This window comes from Epinephelus lanceolatus, chromosome 19, assembly GCF_041903045.1.
Source record: "Epinephelus lanceolatus isolate andai-2023 chromosome 19, ASM4190304v1, whole genome shotgun sequence".
NCBI lineage: Eukaryota > Metazoa > Chordata > Actinopteri > Perciformes > Serranidae > Epinephelus > Epinephelus lanceolatus.
In genome coordinates, this window is record NC_135752.1 from 19955677 (window position 1) to 19977534 (window position 21858).

The 21858-nt window shown below is 40.5% G+C and overlaps 1 protein-coding gene across 3 annotated transcripts; it reads right to left on the reverse strand.

The window, feature by feature from the left end:
* Positions 1–279: 279 nt before the first annotated feature.
* opn4xa (opsin 4xa) lies at positions 280–21446 on the reverse strand. 3 transcript variants are annotated; one of them, XM_033646268.2, is made up of 10 exons: positions 21149–21446; positions 16688–16823; positions 7370–7503; positions 5978–6181; positions 5694–5865; positions 4107–4268; positions 3713–3820; positions 3455–3629; positions 3019–3159; positions 280–2894 (listed from the first exon to the last, which is right to left on the reverse strand). In XM_033646268.2, the coding sequence occupies exons 2-10, from the start codon at positions 16819–16821 to the stop codon at positions 2472–2474; spliced, it is 1653 nt and encodes a 550-aa protein (XP_033502159.2). In that variant the 5' UTR covers positions 16822–16823; positions 21149–21446; the 3' UTR covers positions 280–2471. The 3 variants fall into 3 exon arrangements, with proteins under 3 accessions (XP_033502159.2, XP_033502158.2, XP_033502160.1); XM_033646267.2 differs by having other exon boundaries at positions 282–2894; positions 3019–3162; XM_033646269.2 differs by having other exon boundaries at positions 2727–2894; positions 3014–3162.
* Positions 21447–21858: the final 412 nt, after the last annotated feature.

Below are 21858 nucleotides of genomic sequence, written 5' to 3' on the forward strand. Positions count from 1 at the left end.
CACTGGGAAATTAACAATGCATTACAAGTGAAACTTCTGATTTCACAACTGCCGCAAATTATAAAGACACATTTCTCTGAAGCGGTAAGAAAAAAAAATAGGAGAATATTTACTGTCTATTACACTTAAGATTAAAGTTGAAGAAATCTCGTTTATGTTCATGATGTAAGATGATAAGAAGTTGTTTTTTTTTTCTTTTGCAAGCTCCAAGAAGATTGTGCACAAAAGTGTGTTCAGAGCCATATGAAAAGTTTATTTCCCCACAACAGATACGGACATAATTAACCATTCAAGTACGTGATTTAACAAGAGCACCAACAGTAACAAATACTGAATATTTAAAGAAGGAAAAGGAGCACAACTTCAGTGACTGCTGCTGTGCCAATACTAGTTGCTATCCTAGACTCTGAAGGGCCTATGGTGGCCCTGACTGTCGGGCGGTTACATCTGACATTGCATGTATGACAGTTACAGGTAGCCAGCTGATGTCCTAACTAACTGTATCAAGCTGTCATAGGATAGACAGAAGGGGTTTTGGGGGGGCAGATGCGGTGCACTGTAAAGTGCCTTTTTGTGATTTAAGGGGGTTTGTGTGCGTTAAAGGGTTTTTTTGGGGGAGTTTTTCCTTATCTGCTGTGAGGGTCCTAAGGACAGAGGGATGTCGTATGCTGTAAAGTCCTGTGAGGCAAATTGTGATTTGTGATATTGGGCTTTATAAATAAAATTGATTGATTGATTGATTGATTTATGGTTGTTGCATAATGTACCATTATGAGTGACTACTAGAGGCCCCTTTTCCAAATTTCTTTGGGTGGTCCCAACCATTTGCCTGGGTTGCCTCTCTTGATTGTGTGGCCCTGGCCAATACTGTTCCTGAGAACATGCAGTATTATTTCTTATGAGGAACTCATAACACATGATGATATATGATACAGGTTGCACTTGGCTGTACTTCAAAATAAATTTGAAACACTTGCGTGACCCACCAGTTGGGAACCATGGGTTTAGAAGACAGAGGCTAGGTAATTAAAAACAAAAAGAAGGAGGACCAAGGATAGAGCCTTGTGTGATGCCACACAAAATGTTTGCTTTATAATTAGGAGTACTTTTCAGTAGATACATACTGTTTTCCATTTGTTAAGTGCTCACATACCATTGGAGAACCTTAACAGTCATAGGAACTTAATTTGACGAGTAAAATTTCGGAGTTAACTGTATGGAAAGTTTCTCTCCTCTGTGATGTGTCATTTGGTTTGGCTGCTGGTTTGAACCCTGGGTGGGGGAGCCCGTCTGTGCAGAGTTTGCATGTTCTCCCCATGTCAGCATGGGTTTTCTCCGGGTACTCTGGCTTCCTTCCACAGTCCAAAGACATGCAGGTTAGGTTAATAGGTGACTCTAAATTGGCCGTAAGTGTGAATGTGAGCATGAATGGTTGTCTGCCTCTATGTGTCAGCCCTGCAATAGTCTGGTGACCTGTCCAGGGTGTACCCCGCCTCTCGCCCAATGTCAGCTGCGATAGGCTCCAGCCTCCCCGCAACCCCCAACAGGATAAGCGGTTACGAAAATGAATGTATATATGATACATCAGGGTGTCACGTGTCTTTATGACTTACTGCATCTGGTAGCTGAAATGCATTATGATTCACTTCAGTTAGCAAAACACTAGTTGAAATATGTAACATTGTTTTCAAAGTAGCAGAAGTGAATGAAAGTTTTGGGTTGCATAATTACTGCCTGGACTTGTAATACAGCATAATGTCAGCAACTTAGAAACATATGATAAACACCATGTCATACATAGAGTATATTATGAGTTCTGTGATGACTCATAAAAGCATTATAGATGTAATGATCATGCTAACAGTGCATTATAGACATGGCAGTAAGTAAGTCATCTAATTTTGCATTGCTCATGAGCCTTAGTCAGAAAGTAAAGAGAATGTAAAATCTACTTCCTCACTAAATAAACAAAAAACACTCCAGAAGGAAACAAACTTTGGTCTCTCTGCAACAGGATGATAATATGGTTGGTCTTTAATTAGTTGTTGGTATACAGATGATTCTTGGCTCTTGATATTTTTTTTATTTTATTTATTTATTTTTTTTTACAAAAGTGCATTATATATTTTGAACTTTTTAAAAAAGTCATTTGAAGTTCAAGTTCCATTTCTAAGATTTTTTTTTCTTGACTGTGACTTTAACAAAAACATGGGTAGCATTATCTTGTATGTTAACAGCAAGCTCGAACAGAGGAGGTTTACAGTACATAAATGACATTAACAGCTGTGTGAATACGATAAAACCAATAAACAAATGTATTTGGTTGCATTGCTAAACAGTTGAGATAGAAATTTGAACAGCTGCTTAAAGAGATTACCTCAACATCTCCGAACAAAAAAAAACCCATATGTGTTTACTCCGCTGTGCAACGGTCACACAAAGCCACATAGATAAATAAACATATTTAACATTTAGCTTAGAAATCTTTGCACAGACTCAAACACCTGAGCAGGACAGTCCAGAAGCTGTAAATCCAGCAACAGTTCTCTCTGTCTGCTTTGTGTGCTTTGCTTTTCCTCACTATCGCCGTGATCCAGAGGGCCTTTCTTTGAGTTGGGTCCAATGATCCTTTGGGAGTGCACACAAACAACACTGTCTGTGGAGTCTGTCTGTATGCAGACCTGCAACTCCTGCTCATTTTTCTCCTTCTTTACTTGCTGTGCCTCTCTCTGTCCACGTTCACCCTTGTTCTCTTGCTTATCATCCTGTTTAGTCCAACTTCCAGGATTCTCCTCCCTTCTCCTCCCCAAGGTCGGGGGCATTACTATGTTGACAGACTCAGGCGATAGGGTGTGGTCACATCTGCTCAAAGAGCTCCGCTCTGGGATGTGGATCTATGGCAGGATTTAAATCAAATACAAAAGTAACACATGGTTGTGCTGACATGTTATAGCTTTAAAGTCTTTGAGATAATTTTAATGTAAAGTAAACAAATATAATGACGGGCACCTACCCTACCTGCTCCTGGCTGTGGCTTCCCTTTGCTTTGGTCTGCTTAGCTAATGACTTGTGGTCTTTGTCCCTCAGAGCTCCAAGGGAATAGCTGGACCTCACACAGTGGCTCTGGTCCATAGGATCCAGTTCCACATCACTCCAAACCTGCTGCAAGGGAATCATAAGAATTTACTAATACAAACTGGAAAATATAATGTGACTTTATAGAGTTCCTATGCATAGAGAGCAATTTAAAATCCGAACTGTATTAGTCCAAAGATTTCTCATGGCTTTTATTGGCCAGGAGGCAGCTAAACCAAAACAGGGATCAAAACCAACACTGAAAATAACTCTAGACACATCACTTTCTGTGCATTTGATTTCTTATTTCTGTAAACACCACACCACTGTCCTGTGTTTGCTTCTTCTCCTGAAAGCCTATTGTGGAAGCCTAACTCACTGTGTCTGATGTAGACATGGATGAAACTCTGTAAAACTTGGTTTTGGAGACCGATGACTGTCTGCTCAGCATCGAGTCCCTGAGGGAGGTTTCGCTGTGTGACACTGACATGCACTTCCGCCTGGGGGCCTGGGCGAGGAAGTGTAGACAGGGAACCTTTTCTGCCATGGTGTCCCTGTTGAGAAATAATCATCTGTCAGTAAAACCTCTACATTCTGTTCTAGCTTAGGTTACTGATTAGTTGGTGTCCGCACTCACCTGTATTTAGAGTGAATGATGGCGTAGATGAAAGGGTTGTAGATGGCCGAGGCCTTGGCTATAACAGCGGGGACAGCTTTGGAATAAGGACTGAGGATGCTTCCGTATCTGCAAGGTGTTTGTAGAATGCAACTGTACATCACCTGGTATGAAACTTGCACTGTAGTTTGACCCTATTGCACAGTATTTCATCATGCCAGATATAATGATATTCTACAAGAGGTGGAATATGGGTCATGGTTAATGGCTGAAATGATTTACACAGTGCAACCAAGCATCCTGGAAGTTTTATGAGTTGCTGAGTCTAACAAGCTGTCTGGACACAACATATGCAGTTAGACCATTACAACAAATTATTGGCTCATAAAGAGCCTTTGTCACACTGTATATTTACCCAGCCCAGGCGATGAGGGTGACACATGCATAGGGCGACCAGGAAAGCACAAACACTATGATGACCACAAAGGCAATCTTGGCCAGTTTCCATTCAGTCTTGATGGACTGCTGCTGGATCAGGGTGGACTTCCTCACCTGATACCCCAACTTCTCCACATCTCTGTTAGGACAGAGAGAGAGGGAATAAAGACATTTCATAGTCAATACATAAGTGTATTCAGAGGCTAAATAAAATTTTAAAAATCCCCAAAAATGAATATAGTGTTTGCAGAAAGACAGTATTGTGTAATGTATGCAGAACCTAATGCAGCAGATGCAGACACAGTGAGACACATGTGGTAGGCAAAGCAGACACTGATAAGAAACGGGGCTGGCAGGGATCATACACAGGGTACATTTGATTATTCTTATTTGCTCAGCTGAGATTATTTTTGCTTCTCTGAGGCAAAATAAGGAGGACTGTGTAGCTGTATACTATTATACTATGCCCTTAAAGGTATACTAAACCAACAACGGATAGACTAATTCATAAGTAATCCCTCTTAATCATCACTCATTCCCCATTAGAAGTGTGTGATGGTGTATTTTGCTGTGTTTAGGGCACAAATTTGCCAAGGCATGACCCGCCCTACTCTCCATCTGATTGGCTAGTACTCATCGCCTTCATTGGTTGGATTGGTTAAGTTTAGGCAAGAGGAGTGGGATTGATTAGGGTTAGGGTAAGAATGTCAGGGTAATCCAGTCAGACGCAGAGTAAGGCAGAGTAGGGTGGGTCATGCCTTCGCTATTGTAGGAAACTAATGTGCTTCCTAGGCACAGCACCCAGGTGGGGTCGGGACTTTATGAAAATGTAGTGACCTGGTGCAAGAAGGTAAGCAACACGCATCCAACAGGCAGTTACGAAAACTACGGACACAGCACTGAAACATGCAAATACAGCGAGGTGAAAGACCAATCGCACAAAGCTTGGGTTGGGTTTCACCTTACTTTCGCTGGCGATACTGATAACTGTTTCCTGCATAGTGTACCTTTATTGATGGCAAACGCAATCAACTGCCACATCATATGGACAGAAGATAAATTAGGAAGTAAGAGACACTACAGAATTAGAGGAATATTACAGGATATTACAGGATAGCTTCGTCAACCTATTATGATGTATAAAGGCTTGGAGGCTACTTCTGAAATGGGAAACCGCTACAGTTAAATGCTGAGGGGTGAATTTGCTAACAGCTACAGAGGTAGCACACTGAGGGCTACAGGTGGACAGGCATGAAATGTCAGGATCTGGAAAAAAAAGACAAATATATACATGTGCACAAAGAGAAATTAGACAAGGGAAGAACTAGAGTGAGATGTGTAAGCCACAGTTCAAATTTATATAATGTGCTTGTAGCAACTTGCACTGCAGTGATTTCAAGCATTTCCTGAAACACATTGCAATAGATTGTTGATGTGGAGATGTGACAGAAAGGGGGAGCTGTAGTCTGCACGTCAATGGTATGATGCTGTTTTATACACTTATTAAGTAGACTTGTTTGTGTAGACTAAAGTGCTGCATATTCACCTAGGTTGATTCATTCACCTGCTTGCATGACGGATTGCCAGGAACATGCACAGATAACAATAAGATATGATGCCCAGAGGGATGAAGAATACAAAGCAGCATAGCATCAACGTATAACTTTTATTGGCAGGAGTAGATGTCACATAGTCCCATGTGCATGAGGTCATCAGGCCCTCTGGTATGTACGAACCTTGAGAGATAAAAATTACAAAGACGGATAAGAGGGAAGTATAACGTCTAAAAGTATAAACGATAGAAAGTTGAATAAAAAGAGGAAGGACGTGAGAGATTAAGTTACTTACTCCACCCCAAAAGAGGTGCAAGGCTCCAGGCTAGTGAGTACAGCCAGACCAAGGCAATAATGAGGCAAGTGCGTCTCTTGGATGTCCACTGTATGGCCTGTAGGGGCTTGGTGATGACAATGTAGCGGTCTACAGAGATGGCCAGGAGGTTGATCATGGAAGTGATTCCAAATAAAGCTCCACAGAAGGCGTACATTTTACAGCCTGTGGTGGAAGAGGAAGAAGAAAGCATTTCATTGATATGTTTTTTCTTCTGTTCAGAAGACTGTACTTCCTGAGATAACTAATATGAATAGTGAGGACTTCAAATTGAAATGCACACTATTCTTAGAGCCATGACTATAGATTCAGTTAAATAATTCAGGTTCCATGGAGTAAGGGACTTAATGCTTCTATATATAAATGCTATCATAATTTTTTAAATATATTTCTCATGACTAAACAGCAGCAACAGATAACGTAACATACATATTCTGAGATTAAAAAATGTCTCAAATATTGCAAGGGAAAAGCAATTAGTTTTGCATTCAATTTTATTGATATCTGAAATGGAAGGAGTCTCTATCTGTATGGACTGTATGTCTGTCCTACGATTTTCTCATCAACCATTCATCTGAGCAACGTTACACTTGGTGAGTGTGTTGCTGAGGACCCAAGGAAATGTCAAGTGCGAGCTCTTGAGACCTACGGGACATATTTATTAGAAGTGTGTTACTTTTCCCAGAAGTACACAATGTGTAGTGTATCGAGAGGGGACCTGTATTAACTGTTACACTGAAGGGGATGCTGGGTACAGCTTGCTCTCCGTTGCTCCTTACCAGTGGTGTAGCGGTAATTGATGAGGTGGGTACTACGAGGTAGATGGGTATGTTACCGAGGAGGAAGTGGATAAACTCTCCTACATATTTCAATGGCTTTTTGGCTGACAGGTGAGTATACTCTAATGGGCAGAAAAACAGGTGGGTATACCCTGTATACCTGTGTCTACCCTCCACTACACCACTGCTCACTACAGTACATTCAAGTACAGATGACGAAAGAGAGACCAACATTTCAAGCATCAGCGATATAACTTTCGGAATTAATGCTTTTGTTTTGACTTCAGTGAGTGACTTCATAAAATGTTTGTGTGAGCTTTTGCACGCTAGCATTACCAGGGGGACGCAACTGTCTCATGGCATGTGTATTGCTCAGGACCCAAGGAAGCGCAGTGTTGAGTGTGAAGTTGTTTGGATGAGCAGTTGTCAAGGAACCTGCAAGCAGCAATACTAAAGGCCAAGCAATCGGCCCGTTACGAACAGGCACATTTTGAAAGGGCACACAGACAACAGTGACAGATAAATAAAGGATAAAGCTATTCTCAGAGTACATACGTGAATATGAAAAAAATACCTGTTTCACCAAAAATCCACCCCTTATAAAGAGAGTTAACGAAGAAGATGGGCGACTGTGTGATTGCCATGAGGAAGTCACTGACTGCCAGGTTCATGATGAAAAAGTTGGGGGCTGTCCGTAGCTTCTTGTTACTGAAACACACAAGAATTGAAGAGTCTCAAATTAAAAGTCATCAAATCAAATCAATCAAATTTTAACACCATAGCAACCTTTTTCTTGTGTTCAGTTACAGTTCATATGCCTTCACACTTTTATTTGTTGCTACAGCCTCACTTTTTGTGTGTAATACATCCTCTGCCTTTTGGACCACCTACATCCAAATGTTGGTGATATATACATACATCTTTCATTGGCTTGAACAAGTGACCATCATTGGATTTGCTACATGTACATCATGTTTACTTGTGTTCATAATTTGTGACACCATGCAGGACCTGTATGCAAAAAGTTCAAGTGTACGACTTGTAATTTCCAACAGGGAGTCGACCAGAACATTTTTGCCCAGTTAGTCCATACAATGTTTGTTACTCAACCATACTATGCTAAGATAATGTTTTATTCATGAGGCTTATTGCTCTGAAAGGTTGTTTTTAAATTACTTTTCCCCAGAGTGGCGTACAGACATGTAGAGGGACAGGGATTCACACCCTGGCCAATGCAATATCCATCCAATAACTCTCAAATCCGCATCCTTCTGAACCTAATGCCACCCTCAGCAGGCAGGGGGTGGAAGTAATGGCAAAGGCACATCCATACACGCACTTTCAATAACACTCTGTTAAGCAAATGTAGATGAAAGATTGTTCAAAGATGAAAGATTTCAACTGTTACCAGGGAGGGATTGTAGTTGAACACACTAGGGATGGACCGATTGTGAAATTCTGGGCCCATACTGATGCCAATACCCGTGCCTGATAAACTACTTCTTTTCAAAGATTTGTACTTACAAAAATAAGCATACATGTATATGCCAGTGATACTCAACATACAAATCTGTCCCCCAGTGGGGTGCTGAGTGGCCCCTAAACTTTCTAATTCACAATGAAAGTTCATACTAGGAACTGCCAGAGTGCTTAAAAGCATCAAAATAGAGCTTGTTTATCCAAAAAGTGTCAGTGGAGGATCCCGGAACCCACCAACAGAGGTCCTAGTTAAGCCCCTAACGTCCTTGTCCATGCGTACATGTATGGGGCTGCTGCAAGTGGCCCATGGCCTCCTGTCTTTTTACAAAAGTGGTTCCCAAGCAAAGCAAGTAGAGTATCCCTGATACTGAATGCCTTGTTGTATCTCAGTCTTTTTCCCTTTTTATCCAACGTGTTAGACACAGAACTTAACAGCTGCTCACTGAAAGCAAACATCGACGAACCACACTTGCACACAGCACCCGTTGTCCTCCTACGTCATGCTAGGCCAGTGGCTTCTTCTTCTAATCAGCAGCTGCGTATGCCAGCTACTGTTGTCAGAGTCAGACCGCAATTAACAGGCACCACATTTAGCCAGCGCAAATTGATATGACACAACAAATAAACGTTGGACACTGCTATCGGTGAATGTCATCTCATTTGCCTACAGGGCATTGGCAGTCAACAAGGTAAAAATTGGGTGATGCAGATGTTCAACTGATAAATCATTTCAACCCCAGAGCACACTAATACTGTAACATTAAATCAAGGAACACAAACCCATATTCAATACCAATAGATTCAGTGGATTTAATTTTCTTTCTGTGTTTGCAGTTGTAATGAAAAGAGTCAGTCAAAGTGGACACTTCATCACAAGAGAAATCCAATTATAAATGACCTTTAAATTTCGATGTACTGTCGGAAGAACAGTAGGGAAACATCATGAGCCAAATGCCTAAAGGATATCCATAGAATCCAAGCAGTATTGGCAGTGTACTCTCTTATTGACTCCGACATAAGCCTCTATTCTTCCTGAGGGGGAAACTATGGGATTTCTTAAGTCTTTCAAACATCTGCGTGTCTCCTACAAATGAACCCCACACACAAAGGTAAATCTCCCAGATCCCAGCAGCACCTTTTATGTTTTTTTTAATTGAAGCCAAACCTGTGAACAAGTTTGTGAAGAAAGTTGAATTGCTCTGCAACATTACAGTTTTTTGCTAACTAGGAATTTGAAGCTTTTTTCCTGATAGCAACTCCATATGTCTTGCCTCAAACCCATTTCGAAGTCATCGAATGCTGCCGCTTTGTCAGTGATTTCGGCATCAGACACCTGACGCCAAAAGCCACCTTTCATGGCAGTATGATATGCTGCTGAGTGGCATCGGTTCGTAACATGGCCAGTCATAACCTTTCACAGTGTTATGGTATGCTGCTGACCGGCCAGACAGCACCTGTAGTGGTGGTATGACACATCACTGGACAGCATCGGGTTGAAACGTTGCCTGTACTGACGTAATATAGGGAGCTGGAAAGTCCTTATAGGGTGGGTGGGAGGGGTGATGGATGAGTCCAACAAAATCCAGGACTTTCACCTGGGAGCCCGGTGTTTGCCCCCGCTATAAATGTAGAGCCAAAGCATGATCTCTTTTTCTAAACCCAAGCACATGCTATTGTTGTTGTCCAGGCGTTGGTAGCGGTGTCCCAGAATGCCAACAGCAGATGCAGGAGGACACCTAGCATGTAATATATAGACATGAAAACAACGATATGTGACAACTTGGGATGAGAATGTGTTGTCAAATCTCCCTAAAATCCAAACTGTCCAGGTAACACTGCTGCTTCCTATTGTCAAGAAGAGAAACAGACACAACATGCCAACACAGATGCACATATAATTCATTCCTCCTGTGAAATATGCTCATACTGCGTCAGCCATCAGTTAACAAGAAGCTACCTTTTAGCATATTTGAAGACTACCTATATAAAATGTTCACACAATCTCACTTCAAGAAAATCTGTAAAGTAAAGTAGTAATGAGCGATCTTTGTGGGGCTTGCAGCAGATGCTGCCAGCACTTTTTCTACAGCCGTGAGCTGGCACAGATGGTCATGTTGTAATGCATGGTAATGGTGTGTACTTGATAACCTTCTGTTTGCAAGCCATAGCTCACTGCACACACAAACACACCTCAGATTGCTTTTTGGCAACAATCTGCAAATCCTAGCTAATGCCTTTGTTACACTGAAACAAGTCTCCAGAAAGAGTGCCTGGCTGCATGGAGGGCGACCAACGTGTGGTGATTTCTCTAATTAGTGAACTAGGGAAATCCGAAGGTTACCTAAATTTTGTATCACCTTTTATTAATGCAGGCTTCAGAATATTAACTATTTCTAGCAGCCTTTGATGTCTTTCATCTGTAAAGTGACGGTGTATTCTGCGTCAGTGAACATTTTATACACAGTTATTTACTGTGACATAAAAGGTATAAGGAGTGTAGGGACACAGATGGTGGATGAGTCTTTGTTCCAACTCCAGTGAAAGGAATGATACCATATGCATCCTTGTACTGGATATGTAAACCTTCATTCATACTGTATAGTGCCAGAACTGACTACTTTAATAGTTACATCAGCTCCATTTAGCCTATGGCCACTGCCCTCCTTATTTTGCCCACTGACTGTAAAAAGACCAAAAAGAGTTAACATTCCACAGGCAGAAACGTTGGAGTGTATTTGTGTGTTTACATGCAGGTGAGTGGATATGTACTGAAGTGTGACAGGAGTGGAGATTGAGTGATGCAACATTTGAGATGGCTGTGTGTCACTGGAGGTTGCTCCCTAATGCAGAAAACATGTCGGACCCTGGGATCTATCTAACACTCAGTCCTTCACTGCATCCAGTGGAGTACTATATACCCAGAAGCAGCAGCCATAGTGCATATACTGTATAGAACATACACACTGGTATATGGGTCATACTTCAGCTATGGTCTGGAAACTTTTAGAAAACCTACACATATTTGTGTGTTGTTTTGTGTTGATACAATATTTTAGGTAGCATAACACTGGAATTGTCATTTCCATTACACCATATATGTTTTCCATTACACTGTGTTGGAAATGTTTGTTGTGGAAATGACATTTTGTTATGTTAAAAATAAATTAAATAAATAAATATATAAAACTCATGACACGTTAGCTTGCTAATGTCTGTTTTAGTTTACTTATTATTTGTGATGTTCAAGGAAATAAGAGCTGTTTCGAAATGACAGTGAGTAAACACATTCTCGATTTGACAAACATTGACCTTGATTTCTTCTTATTTCAGTTCCCTAAATGGAGCTAACTGTCCTTTAGCCATGTGCTCTCCTGTCATAACAATATTGCTGAGGTCATCTGAATTTACATTTTGTACAGTCTGGTAGAAATGACTGTAACTTTTAATTAAAAAAGACATAAAATAGCACGATATATTTCATTAATTATAATGTCAGTGTAATTTCATTGTATTTATGTGTCATTTGTATTAAAGTTAATATCAGACCAATATTGAATTCAAAATTAAGCAGGGCTGAAGGTCTAAAATCTGTCTCAGAGACAAGGGAAATACTAGGGATGTGTGAGTACACCATTAACTAAGCTATCTATATCTGTATCTGCACTCCGAGTGGGCGGGGTTTGAACATGACATGGGGGGAGCTTAAACAGGAAATGGGTGGGACCTAATCAGAAGTTGTTATTTTTAACCCGATAGTGATATGGGTCGATCAGAAGTCACTGTAGCTATAATTTATTAAAAACTATTTACAGAACAGCCTCAGGGTTGAGCTTCGGATCATTTTTGATCACCAGAGCAAGAAACTGAATACAGCTACCCAAATGAGGATTTCCCTTGTACCTGATACCTGATAATTATTTCATCTGCATACTCGGCTCAGTCCTATGAAACATGGCAAAAAAAACAACAACACACACACACACAAAAACAAAAGCCCATTTTTTTATATTGTAAAAACTTCATTACTATCTTTTTTTTTGTATGTCCTTTTTGGTGCCAAATATATGTGACAAAATAAATAAAATAAAATAAGAAATGTGTTTTTGTTCTTCTTAATTTTGACAGGGACACAAAAATCATAACAGCTGACATTACAGTATATTTTTTACATGTCCTTTCAACTGAAAAAGCATGCAGAGTGGCATCACAGTTTTTGGTCCAATATGTGTTAAATGTAAAAAGTAGTTTAGCCACAATAACATTAGTTAGCAAAATGGTGAATCAACTGGTGTATTCAACACAAATGTGTTGCTTTAGCTATTCCGAAAAAATCAGACATAACATCATAACATAAAGTTGAGGCAGCCCTGTTCTTCAGGCTTTAATGGCAAGCCAGTGAACGCTACCTTGGACTTCTTTTGGGCTGAAAAAAAAAAAAATGAGGCAGGGAAGACGTGTTACTGGCCAGGAGTTCTCAACCTTTTGTAACTCGAGATCAACTTCTGACTGTTTGGAAAAGAATTCCAAACACCTCCTTCCCAGAAAAATAAGGGTTTTTTAGCACCTGATTTGACAGGATTTCACTGCAATTCATCGCACTGTGCTATCGGCTCAGCATCACTGCCTGCCATTATGACTACAAATTTAAAGAATTCAGGGTCATATTGTGTTAACGCATGCTTTGGAGCTTTTACTGGCGCAGGGTTGTCTCCTACATCACTCATTTGGTGTCACTGCATCCGAGCAAACATTAGCTAGCTAACAATTGCAAAACACGTTTGTCTCTGATGATGTGTCTTTATTTGCGTGGTGATATTCAATTGTAATTGGCCTTTGAAATTCTGCACTTTAATGTGGTATTATTTATGGATTCTAATGCATATTCAGATATAAAAGAAATTAGCTTTGTATATTAGCCATTCAAAAAACTTCTTATTTTAGATTTAATGTAACTGTTTGGCAGTATCTTTGTGGCCCACTAGATGGCAGTCTGATGCCCACCGCTGGGCCATGACCCACTGGTTGAGACTAGCTGTTATAGACGACATCATCATGCATGTCACTGAAAATCCAAACATTTAAAATGAGAAATATGGAGAGATTTATAGAGGACAGTCTATAGTAGGACACATATAGAAGTTGATGCTGTGAGCTGCTCTACTGTTATTTCAGCTTCCTTACCCTCTGTATGTGCTTTAAGTGGGACTGTAGCACAGTGTTGACTGTATGTAAATAAGGCAGAAGCTTGACTGAATAATTGAATTTATGCATTGATTTATCCAGTGCAGTTCGAAAATCACTGAGCTGCTTCCTGCTATTGAATGCCTGCAGGCTGGTGTGAAGACCTTCCTGTCTGTGCTTGTGACATCTGTGCTTCCTAATGCGAGAGCGCACTGTTTCCCTCGTTCGCTCTAAATCTCTGCAGTGCCCTAACACTGCTGTGTGTACCGTGTGGGGTCAAGAGTACATAGCACGAACCGCTTTGAGTATTGACTTTGAGTTTGTTTTGCTCGTCGCTTAAAAGCAGGCACTGTTATATAACTTTGAGTCTATAGTGATGATGTTCAATAGATTAGATTAATATAGATATATCATAGAATCGATTATGTCTTAATCCAGTCGGATATTTTAAATGACATGTTTGATACTGTAATACTTTAGACTTCTACATATCAATGGGAAAGAAGTACTTTTTATTCCAATACATTAATTTGATGGAAATAGTTTCTAGTTACTTTACAGATTAAGATTTTATATTCAAAACAAATAATGATAATTTTTTTAAAGATTATTTCTGGGCTTTTATTTGATAGGTATCATGAAAGAGGATGACATGCAGCAAAGGCCTGCAGGTAAGAATCAAAGCTGCAGCTGCTGTGGCAAGGACGCAGCCTTTGCACATGGGGGGCCTGCTCTACCAGGTGAGCTTCTCGGCGCCCCTCTGTGACTCTTACTTAAAGGTATACTTCACCCTCCAAATGACCACTTGTATATAAATTATGCAGCCCTGTGTTACCTTGAATTTGGGATAACAAACTTTGTTCTCGCACACCTACGGTGAACAAAGAATCCAAAACCTGTAAAAATTCTTGATGAATGGAAGTAAAAGGGGTCAAAACTATAGCAAAACATACGTGTACAAATTCTGACACAACTTGTGCAGTCTAATCCAAGTCTCATTTGGATTAGACTGCACAAGTTGTGTCAGAACTTGTGCAGTCTAATCCAAATGAGACTTGGATTAGACTGCACAAGTTGTGTCAGAACTTGTGCAGTCTAATCCAAGTCTCATTTGTCCAGTCACATCCCAGCCAGACTCTATCGCCAATCATTTTACCTCTCTGATCAAAGGAGCTACAGCTGACATAGTTTTGCTGTTTTTCAACCACACCCTTATGACTTCATCAAAAAATGACACTGTTTTTGGATTCTTCATTCCCTAAAGGCGTGAGAGAAGCAGAACAAGTTTTCTTCACAAACTCAACAGAACACGGGGTGAGTAATTGGTGTTAAGTATTCCTTTAAGAAGAAGAGGCTCAAAAGACATCCTCCACCTCCAGTAATATGCCACCATGTTACTGTTTTATGTGTGATGTTGTGTGATTAACAAAACAGCTTTAGAGAGCTTGCACAGTAGAGCACTGTGTCAACTGTGCCCTTCTTGTAGGCTTCTTAGAATTTGTCCACAGGACCAGTTCATGCGCAAAAATGTGACGAAGAGTCCTAATTCTGGCTTTTCACAATGTTATTTTTATTTGCAGGGGACTACCTTGTTGTAATGATGATGAACCTCAATGACCCAATAACCCTCATTTTTAATGTAACTATGGGTTGAAACGACTTTGTAATAGTTTAGAAAAATGATGAGTGAATGTTTATTTAGAACCTATCAATATTTTCACTATGACTGATCTATTGCATATTCTCTACTGAGGTGAACACAGTAGAACAGTATTAGATATAGAGTGCTGCATGGATGACGTTAATTTGTAGGCCAACGCGGAAGTTAGCACCGCCCTGGTTCCCTCAGCAAAAAACCTATGGTTTTAGATTACTGCAGGAAATGAGCTCTGTGGCCAATAAAAGTTTATGACACTTAACCTTTTTCTCAGCAAGATAATCTTCACAAATTAACTCAAATTTTGTGATTTTTGACGCATAAATGCAATCGCCAGATGTAAAAAGCTAACATTAGGCTAAAGACAAACTACACCATGGTAACATGACTTGAACATTGCCATCACAACAAGGTTGTAAAGTCATGTTTGGCTTGATGACGTTCTGTGGTCTCATTTAGACACTTGTCAGCAACCATTTTTTTAGGGTCAACGTGGGTTTTCTCAGGGTACTCCGGCTTCCTCCCACCATCCAAAGACATGCAGGTTGGATTAATCGGTAACTCCAAATTGCCCGTAGGTGTGAATGTGAGTGTGAAGTGTGATGTTCACTTATGTATTTTATGTCATAGAACAAAGCATGAAACTTTCTGAAGCTTTGTTAACCAGAGACCATATTTCAGGCATCAAACCAAAACTCTCTCTCACACTGATCATGTGACAAGGGGACCAAAAATGCAAAAATGTTAATTCATTCCTGCACTAAATAAAAAGTTAGCTGATCCCTGTGGCGTTAATAACAAAAAAGGGACCAGTAAGAGCTAAATAAATTTCTTATGCTCATTTAAAGATATGCAGGGAGAAGTAATCCAACTCAGTCATCACTTATGTTCCACTAGAAGTGTGTATTTTCTGCAGAGACTCTGCCCTCTGCCTGTATTTCCTATTGTCTGTGTTTGGGACATATATGGGCTTGTGCTCTCACAGTACTCAGGTGAAGTCGGTGCTTTATAAAAAGATGGAAAACCAGGTGCCAAACAGTAAGCAGCAGGCATCCAAGAGACACAGCGACAAATATAGCGAGATGAAACGCCAAAACAGAGTGAATCTGGGGTCAGCTTTTACTTTCATTTCCGCTGGCATGCATGTTTACGCACAATAACCGACAATCCTGCATAGTGCGACTTTAAAAAACAACTGTTTTTAGACACTTGGAAAATGTATTTACAGGAATGAGTTGTGCTTCACATACAAATATGTATTTGGGACTAATCTCAAGTAAATCTTAGAGTATAACTTGAAGTCAATACGCTGGCTGTTTTTGTGCAAGCAGCATATCAGCAGCACTTGAGCATCACACAGCATGCCTCGTGATGCTTTACTTCCTGTTTATATGTTGTTTTACACACACTCATGAAATCCATTGGTTCCATCTGTTTATCAGCAACCCAACGCAGTGTGTGATTAACAAGAACTAAGCATTGTTTTCAGGTTAACAATGAGTTGGTTTTAGGTAGACCTTCACTGCACAAAAGACTAGTAATTTACAATGACAGACAAGCACAATATTTGCTTACCAGGAAAAGGCGTACATGACCAAAGCGTTTCCAGTAACACCCACTGTTCCAATCACCAAGACAAAGAAGGCAACGATGTAGTGAGCATGGGGCTGGACATCCACCTGCCGATAGAATCCATGTTCCACGTCCATTTCTGTGATGACAGCAAACAAACGCACAGATGCCAGCAGGGTTTATCTTCGTGTACAGCATGTCCCAGTGACATTTACACAAACCCATTCTTTGCATCCCTCTGACCCACTAAACTCTCCAGCATTATGTAAGAGTACTTGTCATGATCAGCAAGTAAAACGTCTGGGGAGAAGAATAATAACCATGAGATTTGATGGCTTACAGCCTGTGTCTGCAACACTGTGTCTTTATTCTGTTACTATCCATTCATATAAGCATTATGTGAATTTGTCTCAGCAAGGTTTCTTTGTGATAGTATATACATGACATTATAGTTTTTACATTTTCTACCTCTCTTTTAATTGATGATCCGTTGTTGTTATTTTTTGCTGCTTTATACTTTTGAAACCAGTTCAGGTCTCACATTTTGAACATACCCACTATTTTCCTTTAGGAAATCCCCACATTTCCTCCCAGCTCTCTGTTGAAGTTCTGAAGTTTTACTGTGATCTTGTTGAGTTTTAAAACAGGAAATTTTGGGGTTTTGGGGGCACTACAACAAAATTGGATAGTGTATCTGTAAGTCCTGACGAAAAGTCAGAGCTTTACAAGTGCCCGCACCAGCACACAGTTGGTCTGTTTGGTTGGCTGGACATGCAGGCTGTGCATCTTGTCTGGCTTTCAGGCTGTATAGGGAAAAGGTTCACACTACTTTCACACAAAGCAGTGCTAAAAGCCTTAAATCTGTGCACCTGAGTGCTATGGATGGCAATGCCATTCTGTCTGTTGGTGTAACTCTTCTCGTTTCTAATCTCTTCTTGTCCGGGCCAGATCTATAAACCACGCCTACACACAAAAACTATGCTTATGCCATTCCCTGCACGTTACTGTTATTTAGTGTCCTGTGAGGAAGTGTGCACATCACGCATACAGACCAGGTAAAATTTCTAGACGGATTCAAGGGCGATATACTACAGTGGAGATGGAAAGTAAATGAATAGATATTTAGATTACAGACAGTTTTACTCATTTTGTGACTTGAGTCTACAAAGTTATTTGCATAATACCAATCAAAGCTTCTCTTTGATAAATTAACAGAAAAGAGGCTCATGCACATGCTGCGAGGTTTCCAGTGATTGAGATTTGATAAATCTGACAACCAAGAACGCATATTTCTGTCAGTCAGTGTGCAGCTGCTTCTGGGGACATTTTGCTCAGAGTCAACACTCCTCGCTTTTAGGCAGGACTCCAGGGTAAACTTATCACACTACTTCAAGTCATCCCGTCTGCTCGCTGAGGATATCTGCGATGGGTACAGGCAACCGCGGACCCAGACTCAGGGCGAAACCAAAACTTCTTTGTTGCCCTAAGTAGGTGCAGTTTCACAGAAGCCCTAAGACTTTGTAGTACAGTGAGCATGCATTAGCTCGGAGGGCTGACTTGGCTTCTTCGCTATATTACGAGAACATTGCTGTCACTTTGAACGTCCCACCAAATTCAGCTCCAAATCTTACAGTTCAATACAGTGTTGCTTGACAAAAAGGAACAAATATCCTATTATTTGTACTGAATGGCCAAATCTGATTTGACTGACAAATTTGTGTACAGCCCCAGACAATGGATTTTTTTTTTTTAAATCAACAGCTCTAATAAGGCAATATAGCATTTAAAAATGGATGGCAGTATGACAGGCAAGATGTACAGTAGTGTAACAGTTTTTAATCTGTCAGAAGTGCCCAATGATGGCTGTGCTGTAAATGACTGAGAAATATTTATCACAAAGGTGATTAACTCAAGGCATTTCTGATAATGAAAATGGCAGTATGGACTTCCACATGCTGTTCCATGAGCCCACTGCTCAGCTCCAGCACTGATTATAAGACGATCTCTATGTTTTGTTAATGTGATGGAATCAGGAATGCACGTTGAGTCACGCAATATTAACAGCATTTATCATCCCGTGTAAACTCACTTCCTGCCTGCCTGTGATGTGCATTAACAAGGGAGTTAGATGCCAGTGCGGCACAATGCTCTCTGCCACAGAAGATGCTGTAAAACATCTGTCATGTATCACATTAATATTTTGTTTGAGAACACGAACATGTGATAAATCATGTCCGCTGTTGGCTCACAGTCCAAAGCTGATTGATGAGACTGTGCTTAATCCTCCAGGGCAGTAGTGCATCTGGCTCATAATACATGTACATTAAAAATGCCTTAGCATGTTGCGTGACCAAAATATTGTATTGATAGTGCAGCACTTTCTGTTATGGTGTAAAAAATGAATAGATGAGCATAGACATTTTTATTACGGCACAATGGGTGAAGTACACAGAGTTCTCGCTGTGCTCAGTGAAGCTTTGTGCGTCAGAGGAAACCTTAATCACCTCTTACATCCTCTCATTAGACATCAAAGCATTGTCTCATATGAAAGGCTAGTGTCGTGAATCAATGCATTTAGTGTGACCATGTTCACACTACACCTTAAAAGCTTTTTTTATTGACTTCTATGAAGATTACATAAAAAACCTGGAATGGGTGCATCGAAGCTGTTCATGCTCCTTCAGAAACTGCTGATATTATCATGAAAAGCTAAGGGATCAATGAAGATGAAGAAAGCCCTGTCTGCTCCATGTAGTGTTTAAAGTAAATCATTTTCATTTAAAGTATTTCACTGCTGGGGCGTCGGTGGTTAGGTAGATAGAGCAGGTGCCCCATGTACAAGGTCGTTGCTGCAGCGGCACGGGTTCCACTCCAGCCTGTGGCCCTATGCTGCATGTCATTACCCCTCTCTCTCTCTCCCCCCCTCCGGCTTAACTGTCCTATCTATAAAGGCAAAAATGCCCAAAAAAAAGATCTTAAAAAAAAAAAGTTTTCATAAAACCATGCTGTCTATGCAGTAGCAAGATGCATTACTTTTAAAACTGGTGCTACAGGACCAGAGAAACAGAGAAAAGGGGCTGTGGCATTCGCTTTCGCTCAAGAGGTAGAAAACCTACAACTACCAGAATGCACTGCACCACACTGGACCAATAAATGCTCCTGTTGGTGGGTGACATAATGCAAGACACAGGTGTTTTGACACAGGAAACAACATGGCCCCCAGTGAGTTTGAGTGCAAAATAGGCAACGCGCTAACAGAATTCGAACCCCAGGGTGTGGGAGCCCATCTGTGTAGACTTTGCATGTTCTCCCCGTGTTAGCGTGGGTTTTCTCTGGGTATTCTGGCTTCCTCCCACAGTCCAAACAGACATGCAGGTTAATTGGTGACTCTAAATTGCCCGTAGGTGTGCAGTATGGCGCCCTCTCCTTGTTAACAAATTCTTGTATTACAGCCAAACAGTGCACTTAAATACACTTCTGAAGACAATTAGGAAAAAGGCAGTACAGCAACAGACTCTTGGTTTATATTGAATCAGCCCTGCCTAGTTTTACCATATGATCACAGTTTGGTTTGAGTTTGTGAGCGAGAGGGGGCGGGGAGATGACTCTCACCCTCAGTCTGCTTCTATACTATTTCTGTCTGTGGTGGCGAGCATACAGAAATCTGTACAATCTGTAGTTTAAGCAACAGCCCCAGAGCCAGCAAAAATTGAGTCCTGGCAGCGAGCTAAAAGATGAGCAGGGAGATCTGGGCGCTGGTAAGATAGAGGGAAGTTTACCACATTGCATTTACACATACCACCCACACTGTTATGATACAAAGCTGTTTGAAAACCAGCAAAGTATCCCTTTAAGTGGTATATTAAAATACGCTGACAGCATTTTAAAGCCGTTTTAATAAACTGCAGATCTTTTGCTGAAAGACTTGACAGTTCAGATCAACAAATGCGTTTGTTGGAGGTTTTCCTTTTGTAAGAACTGTCTGTTTTTAGTTGAAGTTATCCTTTATAGCTCATGATAAATGTATACATCATGTATTTAAAAAGGATGTTGTAATGGTGAGACACCTGCAATACACATCTGCACATCTGTATAAATATATGATCAGAGTAAAATCTGTTGTGGTACATCAAGCGCTGATAAAAATAAAGACAATTTTAAACAAAAAATTTAAATGAGTAGCATGTTGGAAGGGATCTACTCTTAATAAGACACACATTTAACTGATATAAGCAAGCTATTTATTTTTTTTTGCAAAAGTGTGAAAACCACTGTTTTTTTCTGCAAATGCACAGACTAAAATAACCCAAGATGCAATAACTAAATTAACGAAAGTTTGCTCCATATTGTTATTACATAATATTCACATATCATGTTTTACATACTAGTATACAAATGCAAAAAATAAAGAAAGATGTTCTAATATCCAGTCATCATATGTATTTTTTAAAAGTGTTACTTTACCTCATGCAGAGAGTGAAGCCCTTTTTCCTCTTCAGGGCACCTCTGTGTTTGTATTGGACTGGCAAAGAGGATCAGAGACACTGAAGCCGTACAGCATGTAAAAAGTCCAATCCACCACGCTTCAGGTCCACCACGCTTCAGGTCTAAATGGATAAGCTTGATGACTGCTTCTCTATATCCCCAAGTTAGATGGAGATTCTCTCATACACTGCAGCAACAGGGAGCTGCTGCCAGTGCTTGAGAGAACATGAGAATAGGCAGAAAGACACATAGAAAAGCGAGCAGCAGCAGCAGCACATTGACCCATCCCCCTGCTGGCTACCCATCACACACAGCTCTCACATGGCAAACTGCATCGATCAAGCCAGTGTGTGGTGTGTGTGCGTGCATGAGGGTGTGCGTGCTGTTTGTGTGGGAAGGTGGGAAGAGGCTGGTCTGATCATATTAAAGACATTTCAAGTAACAATTATAAAAAAAAACCTCTTGTATATACTTATAGAAAGAAAATGTGCTTGATCAGAAACGTGTTTTTTTTAAATCACGGTAAATGTGTGTGTTTTGAAAAGTAATTTTTTAGTAGCTGGCTACATTAGACACGATAAGGTGACACAGTCCACTTGCTGCTTCTTCTCATTGGGTGCTTTGAGAATTGCAAAGGCTTGTGATTTTGAAAAGCGCCAAACCTTTTAAATACAGTATCAGACTTGTTC

What these genes read in the sequence shown, in the direction of transcription:
- opn4xa (XM_033646267.2), bottom strand. Translation starts at nt 16,821, where the DNA reads ATGGACGTGGAACATGGATTCTATCGGCAGGTGGATGTCCAGCCCCAT. An exon ending in TGCACCTCTTTTGGGGTGGA is followed by an intron (nt 5,866 to 5,977) that starts GTAAGTAACTTA and finishes TTATCTCTCAAG; the next exon opens with GTTCGTACATACCAGAGGGC. An exon ending in ATCATTCACTCTAAATACAG is followed by an intron (nt 3,630 to 3,712) that starts GTGAGTGCGGAC and finishes ATTTCTCAACAG; the next exon opens with GGACACCATGGCAGAAAAGG.